The 14,855-nt window shown below is 32.5% G+C and overlaps 1 protein-coding gene across 7 annotated transcripts in view; it reads left to right on the top strand.

Moving 5' to 3' along the window:
- The window catches only part of TppII (Tripeptidyl-peptidase II), a 136,845-nt gene that overhangs the window by 74,182 nt on the left and 47,808 nt on the right, over positions 1-14,855 (top strand). For all 7 annotated transcript variants that reach the window (XR_013027949.1, XR_013027950.1, XM_076500244.1 and 4 more), the window contains exon 17: positions 2,543-2,649. Coding sequence is in view for 5 of the 7 variants with exons in the window: in XM_076500244.1 (XP_076356359.1) it covers positions 2,543-2,649 (107 nt within the window). In the remaining 2 variants the exon portion in view is untranslated. The remainder of the gene's footprint in view (positions 1-2,542; positions 2,650-14,855) is intronic.

Raw genomic sequence — 14,855 nt, forward strand, 5'->3', positions numbered from 1 at the left:
TAAGTGTAGTGTAAATCTTATGTAAACATGAAAATATTTTCTGTAATGTGATTGATAAAAACCACATTAATTCAAAGATTTCAATGCTTTTCACATAGATGAACTCAATACACACAGTTTCAAAACTGCAAAAAAATGCATGTGCTGTGGTTCAGTAAAAGTTTTCTTCAATGTGCACCAATGTTTTGTAGATATCGAGAATATTAATTTATTGTAGTGTATAATTGGCAATGAAAAGTTTTATATATGTATTTGACATATTAGAAGCATTGCTGTCAAAAAACATTTCATTTTACAACTCTTCATGTTCCTTCCATAATGCACATTATCCATCTCTACACAGCCATCCCTTACTGTGCATGTCACAAAGTTTTCAGTGACTTGCATCCAAAATTTAATTAAAGTACTTTTTGTTTATATTATACTAATCATTATAACATAGAATCACAACTAGTGATCCACATTTTAATGTTATATACATTTTAATTCTTAATTTTATAAGGAAGTATTTTAAAAAAATTCTGAATTTTGCCCTAGTATGAGAAATGCAACACTTTCTCTAGGTATCCACTCTTCTCTAATTTATTCACCATTCTTCCAATAAGTAAGAAATTTGACATAAATTACCCATTATTATATTGCCATCACTCAGACAAGTCATAATTAATGTAGCCTTCAATAGTAAGTCATATCCCATGTGCCACACCCACATGTCACATCCTTTCTTTCAAAATTTGGTAATACTTCTCTCTTATGTTTTATACTATAATATTTACGACACATAGAAAGCTAAAGTTTTCACTTATCAAATAACATAATATATGACATTGTTTTCTGTATAGAGAATTGTCAAATTTTCATTAAGTACAAGCTTTGTTCCCGCATTAAACATATCAACTAGGTTAAATAAAGTTGTAACAGCTCTTGTCACACAGTTTGAAAGCCAGAAAAATTATGATAGTTAGATAGGGACATTGTCAACTTTTTTCCTGTTATTGTTGTATGCTGTTTGGTGTAAAATTTAATTAAATTAAAATTATTAAGTGCATATCTGTATTAGTTTAAACAAAGACCCAGGTAAGTATTATATTTTTTGTTTTTCATGTGTGTTCTTTTTTATTATTATAAAAGTAACTAAAATGAAATCATAATAAACTCTTGGTTAGCTAAGGTTAAAACAGGTAAAATAAATAACGATAAAATAATTTTTCATGAGGCACACATGCAAGCAGCTCAGAGTAGCTGGTTGGTGCAACTTATAATGGCATGAATAGTAGTTAGTCAGGGTTTATAGGACAATAAAATGATAAATTGGAGTATAAATAGAATTATACTGTTATGAGTTTGAGGCTAGTTAGTATAAACAAATATAGTTTCATACTATGATTTGAAGTGTAAAATTCTAGAAAGAAAAAATAATAATTTAGATTTCTTTTTTTGGTAGTTATGGTCAAATTGATTAATCTTATAAAGAGTTAAGTTAAAGAAAGTAACAGATTAAATGTAAAGTTTTACTGAAAAAAGTTAAAGATGTATTTAGGAGGTTTTGGAGATCATGCAAATGAAATTGAGATTTTTTGAGATGAAGAAAAGTACTTTTAACCTTTACATGAAAATCCATTTGCACTCAGACTAGTCACAAAGAAATGAACCAATATAACATATATTCATGGACAGATTTTTTTTCTTAATTTATTAAAACTACTTTACTAAACTCTGTCTTTTTGTGTGTAAAAGGCTTTTAATGTTCACTTGAACATGTGTTAAATTTTGTGAGGATACGTATACTGTATTAAACGTAAGAAGTATCAGAACTATAAAGAGTACGAAGAATTGTTGCATGGTTGGTCAATTCAACTATTCCCATGTAAAGAAAGTGAAAAGTCTAAACATAATACTCACAAATCTGAAAATCTTTAGTGTTGTTTTTGCTGTAATAATATTTTGGCATTTTAAGTTAAAATCAAAAACGTGATTGGTTTGTACTATCATAAACAAATTAATAAAGTACCTTTGTTGTGTATGTTCTGATAAAATGTAAATAATTTGAGAAATATATTGACTGATCATTTGTAAACTTTTCAAGATGACATGTAAGTAAATTGTGACTGAATGTACAGACTGTTTTGTTTTTATGAAATATTACAGGAATAATGTTTGAAATTTCACATGATTATGAGTAATAGTTCAAAGATATATTACAAGCATAGTTAAGTTGGTTAGGGAGTAACATAGTTTGGTCAGGGAGAAGTCAAGGAATTTCACTCCACCTAAAGTGTGGGAACCATGAGAAAAGAGTTGATGTTTGTCAAGTCTTGGTTTGTGTTAAAATAAGATGACTTCAGCTAATTTAACAATTGTTTATTAACCCTACCTCATCAAAAAAAAAACAATACCTTGTGATGAAAATGTGATACTTTTATGTGTTGCATTGTGAATAAACAAATTATGTTATTTATCAAATTAGTGATCATTAGAAAGTGATTTTAGTGATGTATCAATGTTATAATGTAACACTTGGTGATTACTTTCTATTGTTAAGTATTAGTGAGAATACTGATTGGGAGCTAGCTGTTAGTGGTGTGATGATGAAACCAGGTGCTATAGTACGTGAATTCATTGAAATACCTAGAGGAGCTACCTGGGCAGGTATGTAAGATAATTTTAGCTTAATTATTTAAACCTGGGCATCCTTTACTGTACATGACAGACAGTTTTAGTGTCTTTAAAAACTTTATTCGGGTACTTTATGATATGCCAATTAGTATAGCATAACATCTTTGGTAACAATCCATATTTTATTAGTATACAAGTTTTAAGTTCTTAAAAAATATACAAGGAAACATGTTAAAAAGTCCTGAATTTCCTTTAGTGTTATACATGTTACATATTTTCTCCTTGTACCTTGTCTTCTCTGGTATTTCCATCACCCCTTGAAAGAGTAAGAAATTAAATGTAAATTTCTCACTGTAAAATTGTTATTGCTTTAGAAAAATCATAATTTTTATAGTCTTCAATTTTGTTTAATTATAGAGCTATCATTAGAAAATCAAACCCTTACTTCTCCATTCACCAGTCACATTCTCTCTTTCAGGAAATATTCATAGTTTTTATTATGGTTTAATTATACTTTACATATAACCAATAGAAAGTCAAGGTTTTCATCCATCAAATAACATATTGCATAATGCTGTGTTCTCAGTAAATCATAGTCAATTTCACTCTAAAGCAACATTCCATTGAGAAACTTTGACTAGTGTGGACTGTAGCATAGTTGGAAAGTCAGAAAAATTGTGAGAGGTAAAGGAAATTGTTTACTTTACTTTTTGTATGTTACTAGTTTGTATTTTTTGGTGCATTTTCTAAATAAATAAAAATGATTTATTCCATTTCTCCCATTAGTATAAAATTCAGGTTTTAATGTTCTCGATGATCAATAGCAAGAAAAAAGAAGATTGTGTAAGAATTTTATTTCTTGTTTTTTATATTTATTTATTACTATAAAAGTAAATAAAATGTAAAAGTAATGATCTTTTGAGGTTAGTTAAGGTTAGATTTGGTAAAATTAATAATAATAATATGATAAAAATGTTCATGAAACAACCACGAGAAAAGTGTGAGTCGTAATTCAATACTATAATGTGAGTTGCACATGTTTCAAGTGATTTACACCTTATAATGGTGCAAGTTGTAGTTAGATATGGTTGATAGGGCAAATAAACTATAATTATAAAATAAATGTATACTGTTACAAGCTTAAAGCAACTTGTAAAAAAAATGTAGTTTCACATTACAATTTGAAATTATTCTAGAAAAAAGAAAAGGGTAGTTAAATTTATTTTTTTTTTGGTGGTCATAAGGTTGGTCATACCCTAACCATAATGAGCAAAGTGCAGTGTTTTATAACAGGTGATAATTCATGTAAGCAAAGGATAGTGGCAAAAGCTATCAGTGTGTTTTAGGTAACAGTGCACAACATAGTCAAAAAGGATATAATTCTGGAAAAGTAACACAAGTTGTTGTCATGAAATATTAGTGCTTTTCGAAAACATTGCAGTCATGTTGCAGGATATAATGGCTGTGGATTTATGTTCTTTCAGACAGGTGAGAGGGACACTAAGAAATACTTATTATCGTACATCTGATGGGTTATGGAAAATGGAGGGGAGTGGTATACTTTGTGAAGTTATGAGATACATGTCCAAATATGCCAACTTGGATTTTAATGATGTTGCAAGATTCTAAATTATTTTTTAATATTACCTTCTCAAAACAAAAATCCTTCTTTAGGCATAGTAAAAATAACTTTATGTATACTCTAAGTTCAGAAGAGGTTAGACCTAATAATATTGATTACACAAGCATAAAATATTTTCTTAGTCTGCATTTGTTAGTATTTGATAGCTGTATTTTAAATAATTAAAATCCATCAGCTTATTCTTTTATACTTACAAACTGAAAATAAGAAATTATACTTGGTTTTTGTGGTTACCTTATTAAATCCTATAAAAATATAAATAGGATATTCAGCAACTACACAGTTCCCATAGCACTACAGTGATGCAATTTTAGAATTTATAGTTTGCTGATTATATTTCCAGTTCTCTTATGAAAAAAGATTTAATTGGTATTAAACTTATTTAATACCAAACATTTTATTTTATTTGTGATTGCATAAAATTGGTAATGGATGAACACAAAAATGTGAATTAGCAACATAATGCTAAACTTGAGAAATATCATATATTAGCTTAAAATAGCAATGAAATTTAAAATCAAGTAAGATTTGCCTCAACATACTGTAGTACAGTTTTTTCTATGCTGTATCTTATTATAAGTTTTATGTAATGATTCTTATGCTTTCAATTGAACTTAAGTAACATTTTCCTACAAACAAAATGATAATGAGAATTTTTTTATAACTTTGGACTTTTTTTGCCATCTGTGAAACCATCCAGATGCAAGATATGATTTGTCAGTGACATTATAATTTATAGTGATTCCATACATTATTTCTTTGAATTCTAGATGTGATAGTATAGGAGTATTGATTCACGTAATATTAGTTAAATTGTTTCTTTTATTAAGAAAGTCCTATCGTAAAGAATCAAACCCACTCAAATACAATGAAAAATTTGGTGAAGTTTTCTTAATTTGTCCATGGTACTTAAATGCTTTAAAGGTTACATTTTATGAAATATGAGTAATGTTTATCTCTCTGCTGTAGCTCAGTTGTAAGGGTGATGCTAATCATTCTGGGATTAATCCTGGCAGTGCACAAAAAACAGTGTAATGAAAAGCTTTCTGTTTAAAACTAACAAACAGATTAATGGTTCTGCAAGGTGCTAGATGGTATGAGCATATATGATATATGCATGTACAACATCCTTACTCTCTTCTATTATGTACTTCTTGTCCACAAGCACATTCTACATCCCTACCTTCTTGTATTATGTAATTCATGTCCACAAAACTTTTGAAATAATCTAAACTCTTATTTTGAACATCCTGAATTCAGTCTGAGGTTTTAATTTTTGAAGCTTTGACCAGTCAAATAACTTGCATACACTTTCTTGGAACAATTGTACTGTGTTGTACTAGTTTATGCATTTTACGATATCTTATGATTGTAGTTCTGCATTCTGGTGCCTGCTTTCTGATTGGTTAGCCACAAAGATATTATTTTCTCAAGACAATTGGTATGGGTATTAAAACTTAGTTTTAGTTATCTATTTTAAACATGTTATAATTCCTCTATGTATTTTATATTTTAATTTTCATACCCTACTGTAGTCCATAAATTTTCTCAGTCAGCTAGTTTTTTATTGTTCTTTCAGAAACAAAGTGTTTTGTTTCATATTTACACACTTTTTTCACTTTCATTGCACCTGGAACAAATTATAACACCTATTCTTCCACAGATTAGATGTATAAACCTCTAGTATTTGAAGAGATGTGCTGGATTATTCTTCAATTATTACAAACTGTTGTGTGTGTGACCAAACAAGTGTAGTTTAAATTTGTACATGCTAATGATGGTGTTTCATTGTATATGTCTTTAAAAATGCCTGTATACCTGTATTTAAAGTTATTATTTTATCATTATGTTTGCTGTTCATGGAATTAACCTATTTTATGATAATTTCCTACTTCTGCACTTCATTTAGAATTACAGTGAGCATTACGGTATATAAAAGTAGGTTACTGGTATTCTTCACAAAACCAGTATCTGGGAAATAAATGTTAATATTTGGTATATGTAATTAAATCATAGTTGTTTTACTCAAACTAATTTTCAGAAACTAGATAATCAAAAGTTGCAATTTTAATGAACACATTAGGTTATAACACTGTACAAAAAATTATTTTTAACTTATTATGTATTACACTTTACTTTGCACAAGTCTTCATTTGTTATGTTACATGCATTAGTGTATTACTATTTTAAATAACTTTGAATTTTAATTTAGAAGTTAATTAAATGTTAATATATATCAAATTTATGATATTTACCATCAAGACTGATTCACACAATTTTCTTTCTTAACACAAATATATTTTAATGTACAAAAAAAAAAAAGATATATTTATAATAATGGTTATTACTAATAGTTATTACAAATGATGGTTTATATACAAGACTTTTACAAACATATGGACTACACTCAGTCATATCAGGTTTAGAACTGAATCTTTTATTGTTGTTCACAGAGAGAAAATTAATTCTTTGCTGATACACCTGTACACTCATTTTGATTACTGGCTGAGCTTAAAACACCCTCAAGTTTTTACTGTGGACAAAATATCTAATATTCTTATAGAAATACTAATGTCCAAAGTTAATTCACTGAAGTTAAACAGTTCGTAATGTTAGAAATAGACAAATATTCCAGGACCAATTCTGTATTTTTCCAATTAATCCTTTCCTGATTGGTTACAGGTCAGAGGGCATGTCATTGTCTTTCTTGACTTGCATTCAAAACTTTATTGAACTATTATTTTATGAATTTATGTCAATAAGGTTGGAATCAAATTGTAGATTATAATTCAAACTTTAATATTATATATAAATATGTTAATTTCTTAATTTATCGGTAAATATTAAAAGAACATTCTGAAGTATGGATTTTGGTGAGTCGTGGTATGTTGAATGCAACACTGTTTAAAGTTAGGTGTTTGTGATGTCAAAATACCAAGTCTATAGTTTTATACAAATTAGGAACTCAAATTACTAATATTAACAAGCTAAAATATAAAGTAAGAACCTCGTATCACGTTTACTTTGCTGAGATATGGCTTGTGTACTGAATTAGACACAGTGGTCCTGTTTACCTCTTTCCATTTTTGAAAATGGTCCCTTTTATACACTTATTTCATTATATGACGAGAATAACCAATCGACAGCTTAGAATGTTCCCCTAGTGGTTTTCTCAGCCATTTTGATCTGTGAAAAGTCTACCATGTTCTTTTGAATGAAAATTTCAAGAAGATGGGTTGTGCCTTTATTCTGCCCATATTTTTTTTTTTAAAATATATGTCTTAGTTACTAAGATCAATAAATTATACTGGAATTGTATGGTATCTGTGTAGTTATTTGTGATTTTTTTGGTTATTCAACTATATATAACACCTAAAAAAAAGTTTTGTTTGATATCCTTCATGTGTGAAATTTTAAAAGGCTTAGCAACCTATGTCCAGTAGCAACTGAGTTCAAAGGTTGTAGTGAGAAGAGATAATTGTTTGTTTGTTTTGCTTCTTTATTTATTGTTCTATATTTTAAGAAAAATGAGTTTAATAATTTATTTCTAAATAGTAATAATTTATATATGTATATATAATATATAATAACTGAAATGTGACTATATATTACAAAATACTAGTCCACTAAAACACAGCCAAGACAGGGAAGAATAAAGTCGAATTTTATATTATTGGGTACATAACATAAATACACATGATCTGCATCAGTGCAAGTTATGTAATGTTAGCCAGGCATGACTGGAAGGTTAATATAATAAAAAATAATAACTATTTATTCATATATATAAATATATAGTGTTATGAGACTTGAGCTAATTTGACTAAACATTTGTATTTTTGTGTTATAATATGTAGTCATTCTTGTACAAAAAAAAGCATAATTTATATTTATTTTCTAATTTTTTATGATGGTTACGAGGTTAGTCAAGTGATAGATCGTGCATAGATAGAGTATAGAAAATAACAAAATATAAAGTCTTACTGAAAACAAATATTTGATATGTACTTAGGAGGTTTTAGAAATTTGGGATGAAGAATAGTTTTCTTAATCATAACATGAAATCACTTTGCACTCAGACTAGTAACAAAACAGATGATTTTCTTTAGTAAAATACTTCAATAAAAAAAGCTGGCCTTTTTGTGTACAAAAATTTGTAACCTTTACTCAAAGCCTACCAAATTTTGTAAAGATACAAATGCAATATCAAAAGTTATAGTGCAAATACATAATATACAGAGATATTGTAGATGAACTTCTGTATTATATACTGAGTCTGTCACAAAAGGGTTAATAGGCATTAATCACAATTATAGCTTCTGAGGCCCATAGGTCACTGACTGTAGCTGACCAACAAGAATCAACTTCTCTTAGCGAATTGATTTATATGCTTTTTTTTATGACATGTTTTTGGAAATTCAGTTGGCACTAGTGTTACATACACACCTGGTACATTGTTGATTTTTATGCTCAAGAATCTTCTACAAATTTGGATAACAGGAAGGACTGTGCAATACACAATCAACAATATATGTCACATGCAAAAAATAAAACTGAACTGAAACAAATGTAGGCACTAAAATAAATGTACAGCAGTAAATCTGTTACAAACTAAATAGATTAATCTACTTACATGAACTCTGTACACAGTTTTTAAGCATTTGCATATGATATTTTTTTGGAAAATATGCTTTATTTTATGTTCAATGCACATTTGGTTCTGTAAGAAAATGTTTTTTGTATAGTTTGAAAAAGTATTTTTGTTAGTTCTGTACTTTATTTTTTAACTTGATGTATACTTAAACACTTCTAAATGCACACAAATAGTTATATTACAATAAACTACTGATTTTATATACTTGTCAGAGTGGAAGCATTTCAATAGATTCTTGTGCCTTTGACATACCATGAAAAAATGTTAAAATCTACTGTAGTTTGAAGTTCTTTCACGTAAATAAAAGTATAGGCATATGGTTAGATTTTGAAATTATCCATTTACCTCTCTGCACACAGTATCTATTCCTCATGCATCTGCCTTTCAGATTTTGCATCTAAACCAAGTGTTTTAATGCAAACTGTATTAGTAATCAGTTGGAGAGGGCAAAACATGCTCCATGAGCAGTAGGTTCCAGTGAGCATTCCCACTCAAAATTAATTTCATTCTTTTTCTTGGCACAATCATGAATGAATATTTGATCAAAATTGATACTCAATTCAGTGAGATTTGCATTGCCTTTATTCCAATGTTAACTTTCATTCATTACATTTTATTTTGTTTCAAAACTAACTCCAAACTACACCACCTTTAAATTACTGCATAAAAACAAATTAATCCAAGAGTTACTTTAACAACAGTGAATTCTGAAGTGACAGTGACTTTTATTTCCCTTAAAAGGTTATGGCAATGCTACTAATACTGTTCCAACTTTGTCTGTGGTCTCTGGTAGCTCATTCACTTGGCAGATGTTACTGCCATTATTCAGTGTATTCTGGGTTAATTAAAGCCTTCATTGCTTCATCTACCTGCCCCTACATCTGAAGTGCTTTCTCCTCTTTCTGAACCTGACCACCAGGATGGCAATTTTGATTGGGTTTTTCAACATCTTGGATTTGCTCTAAGCTCTCTCTAAGTCTTTTTGTCATTTCTTCTCTCAACCATTATCATGTGACTTTTCAGTTTAAGATGAAGAGGTTTCTCCCTTTTCATTTGTCCATTTTCCCAGACTGTAGATGATCCTTGAATTTTGTAGTGGATCAGTATACTTGTTGAATCTGTTCCCAGTAGGGAATACCAATGATCAATGCTTTTGCCATTCCTCTCAATACTAGGCTTCCCATCTTAAGCCCTCAATACCTCCTTAGCTGCTCTGTGAATGTCCTTAACCACTTCTTTGTACATCTCTCTTTACCTTTTCCCATGTGTCTTGGCTTTGATTTGCAACAATCCTCATTGGACTCTGTTGCTAGACTTGTTTTGGCTGGCTTAGTCTCAGTTTCCTCTTTTTGCATGACTTGCATCCAGGACACCTCTTCATCTGCCTTAGTCTCATTCATTCTTGCCACAACTTCATACATCTCTCTTTCACCCAGGAATATCATCTTTTCATCTTTACATGTAGGATTTGTCTGGTTTTGTGCTCACTGATCAAGTTTCTTCAATCAAGTAACCCTTCTTTTATTCTCTTTATGCCAGTCTTTTACTCTCTTTGTCTATCAATAAAAGTAACATGTTTTCTTTTGCCCATTGTCCATTGTTAGTTTCTCCAACCAAGCATCCTACTGTTGCCACTTTTCTGGCTTTCTTTACCTGGTTGTTCAATTGAAGATTTTTTGTTTCTACCATAGCAGGCTATCCAGCAGACTTATTGACTACTTTTTGATTTTTCTTTATGATTCCTTTCTCTCCCCTGTTCTCTTTACATTATTTCAGTCCTTCAACATTTATCATCTCCTTTATATGATTTTTTTGCAGGATTGGGATATCAATGTAATTATACATGCTCACATCCAGACCCCATTGACAACTTGTTTATTGTACTATCTGTTTGTTTCTAAACAGATCCAATTCAGCCAGTTGCACCTGGATATGAAGGCTAAAAGGAAGAATAATAGATTGTCTATTTAGAAAGAGCATAGCCACAAAGGAAGACACAACCCCAAGTGGTGATGCTGTAGTAAGGACCAAAGTTTAGAAGCATACTGCAAAGAAAGTTACAAGCAGCAGAGGTTTTTGGGACTCACAATACATATTCGAGACTGGAGAAATGCAGAAAGCCCCTGTGCATAGTGAAAGCCCCAGATGATGAATGAGGTTCAGCACTTTCAAGGCTGAGATCCTAACAGTTGTGTAATGGTAACATTAATTTTGACACTAATAAATGTGACACTCAAGACAGAGCTCTGAGGGACTTCAAGTTCCTGTAGAAATGAATGGCAAATTGTTGATCCCAGTGAAAATTCTGAATAAAAATGGATAAATAGCCATGCAACCCAAGTGAGTACAGGTCCTTCAAAGTTTCATACCCCCACTTAGTGTCATAAACTTTCCCAGGGTAAAAGAACACAGAAACAGAATGTTCCCTCTCGAGGAAGGCTTCCTCATTGACATTTCAAGTCAAATCAGGTGGCCCATGGAGAAGCTCTGTCACAAGAACTTACAATGGGTGGGCAAAAGGGGGTTGTCTGATTTGAGAAACCAAACAAGATGAGCATTAACTATTCTCTCTAAGACTTTAAAGAAACAGTTAAAGCAAATTGACAACGATTAGAAGGAATATTTGCCTCTGCCCAGACTTAGAAAAAGGGAGGACAACAGCCCGGTTCCAAGCACCATCAGAAACATTCTCCTGTCAGATCCAGTTAAAAACAGTAAGAAGAATAACAAGAGAGGTTGGAGAGACATGGTGGAGCATTACAAAGTGAACATCATCAGGTTCAACCAATGTACTGTCAGACTAATGAAGAGTAAGTTTCAGTTTCACCAGCATAAACAAGTGATTATAATCATGTCATGAAAAACGTGAAGTTCTTAGGAATAGACTGAGCAGTTGCCTGAACAATACAGTCAGTCATCACTACCACATAGTAATCTATAAATGGCAAACAGATGATGGTAGGATCAATTTCCAAGAGAGAGAAGGAGGAGATCCAGTCAGCATGGACCAACTTCCACCATGGCTTTCTGGTCAGAGAGTATCAACCACAGCCAATCTCCTGCAAAACTATAGAAAAATAATCACTGCCCCATGGGTCACTGTCAACTTCTCCAATGAAAGAAAGGTAAAGCAGATAGATAGATCAATGATAGTAAAAGACTAGATGCATGAAAATAAGTATAAGAACCAGTAATGAAGAGTGAAAGGTAGTGACCCAAAAGCATATGCTGAACAGAATGACCCTTCTCATTAATAACAGTGCCACCTCAGAGGAGATTGTGTCCATTAAAATCTCCTAGGATTAAAGAATGAGACAATAATTGTTCAACAAGAGCATCAAGGTCTGATTGATATAAGCCTCTCTAGGAGATGAGTGTAGAGAATAAACAAAATCTATTTCATAATCTTTCTTGCTTGTGGTTTTTGCAAAATTGATGTGCATTAGCTGCCCTCCTATACTCTGTTTTACAATTTTGTCCCATGACTACTCATTTTGCCCTAAGATGTAGCTAGCTGGAGAGAGAGATCATTCCTTCTCTCTCACTTACAGTTTTGTCCCATGACTACTCATTTCCTCCTAAGACGTAGCTGGCTTGAGAGAGAGATAATTCCTTCTCTTTCATTCTCTTCTGTCTATTTTGACCTTGTATGATTACACTGATCCTGATTGTCATTTGCACCTAGTTTAAGCAGTTAGGTGTTACTTGTCATGCACATTTCATTTTGGTGTTCCTGTAATAATTTATTCTTGCTGTACGGATCCCTGTTGTTTGAGTGTTCCTTTGTCTTCTATGCTTACTGGATGAAATTTTCAACTCATCTGAATTGTATATTCCTTCATGGATGAAGATGCTGTTACTTGTCTCATCCATCAAATCTGCCAATAGACTCATTTTCTAGCCTCACATTTTTTGATAATCTTTGGATGAGATCATCCAGGTTGAAATGTAGACTAAATGCAATATATTTATTTTTAATAATCTACACCATCTGATAGTTTCATTTCCCTCTCTTTCTTCCTGTTTTATCCCTTTTCATTGGTCGTTTTTTATACAATCTTTTGTTTCTCTTTAATTTTTTATCAAAGAAATTGTGTAGTATGTTGATACCACATTTTGCTCTTGTTTAATATACAAAAAGCTTTTAAGTATTCTTTGGAAACCCCTCGGTGTGGACTCCTGTATGTGGTGAGGGGACCTCCCAGGGAAGGTTCTGTTCTTTCACTTTACCTCCTCTGGAATATAAACATCCACCCACGTGTTTGCCGTGCGTGGCGACCCGTGAAGGGGAGGAGAGGATCCTGGTGGTTGAGGGGTCCAACCCTAACACACCACTTTGGCCTTGAATTCCTGTAGACGGGTGGCCTTTGGGTGGCCCCCCTTTGGTCAATCGGCTGGTCCACTTGGGCTAGAGTCAACCAAGTACCAGTGTTGGAAGTTCTCAACAGGTGTTGTGGACATTGTGCCTGATGCTGGTGTTTGGGTATAGTGCTCACGAAACCCTGGCATTGCTGCATTGTCCTTGCGTGACTTTGTAGTGCGTCCCCTTGTAGGGCTCCATGGTGGGTGGGGTCAGTGGGTACCGAAAATTTTTCTTTTTCCTATGGATCCTCTAACAAATTTAAATAACATTGTAAAAAAACAGTCAATGTGTGTTTACCACGCCTTGAATACTCAGAACAGCAATCTTCAACATCAGTAACACACGCATTCCTCATTTTCTTATATTACATTCTCTTCGAAAACCTTTAGGGCAAATGTCCCCTTTTTTTTATTCAAAAGGGACTAGAGGGACTTGCTGGCTCTCCAAAATCAGTAAAGAAACTTAGATCTGGTGACATATTGGTTGAAACATCCACATCCCAACACAGTGAACTCCTCTTGAATTCAAAGGCAATTGGGGATATACCTATTGAGGTTATACCCCATGCAATCTTGAATTCTTCACGAGGAGTTATTTTTGAAAGGGATTTGAAGAACATTCCCGAGTCAGAGTTTCTCGCTGGTCTCTCCACTCAAGGAGTTTCTGCAGTGAGGTGCATCTCCACTCGCAAAGATGGAATTACACTGCCAACAGATACCCTCGTTTTAACATTTACTTCACCACGTGCACCTGCCACCATCAAGGCAGGTTATCTCATTTGCAGGGTTCGGGCCATACATACCAAACCCTCTTCGATGTTTCCAATGTCAGAGATTCGGCCACTCAAAGACATCTTGTTGTGGTTCCCTGACATGTGCTCGTTGTGAGGTAAGGACCACGATGCCTATGACTGTGACATGAACCCACATTGTGTCAACTGCAATGGTTCCCACCCTTCCTACTTTCGTTCTTGCCCAAAATGGTTGGAGGAAAAAGAGGCGCAACGTTTGAAAACGACTCATAACATTAGTTATCCTGAGGCTCGGAAATTGCTGTCCACCACTCCATCTCAGATATATGCTGCTGCACTTTATTCCACAACTACAGTGGCAGTGCAGACAGATCTCTCTGTATCTCCAAGAGAATCATTTTCAAAACAAATGAAAAGCCTTTTGACCTCCATGGTTAAAAAGATTGATGAATCGACTTCTACACCCATCTCTGTTCCTCCCACACAGTTCAACAAATCTCAAGATTCACATCCTTTGGTTTCAAATACAGGCATTTCTTCTGATACATCTTTTTTTCCAACCCCGCAATGCAAAACAATCATTTGTTCGCATCCTCAGTCACTGAAATCCCCTTCCAACAACAAAGACCTGCACAATCAACCCAGGGCAGGATCAATGTAGATCAATAGACCTCCTCTGACTAAGGAGAGTAAAAAACAACAACATGGTCATAAACAGAAGGGGTCTCCAGCCACTTCACCTACCCGTCATTAAAAATGGCCACCTTGATACAATGGAACTGTCGAGGTTTACATTCTAATCTGGATGATATCAAAACACTGATTGCTT

Source organism: Tachypleus tridentatus, chromosome 1, assembly GCF_004210375.1.
Source record: "Tachypleus tridentatus isolate NWPU-2018 chromosome 1, ASM421037v1, whole genome shotgun sequence".
Taxonomy (NCBI): Eukaryota; Metazoa; Arthropoda; class Merostomata; order Xiphosura; family Limulidae; genus Tachypleus; species Tachypleus tridentatus.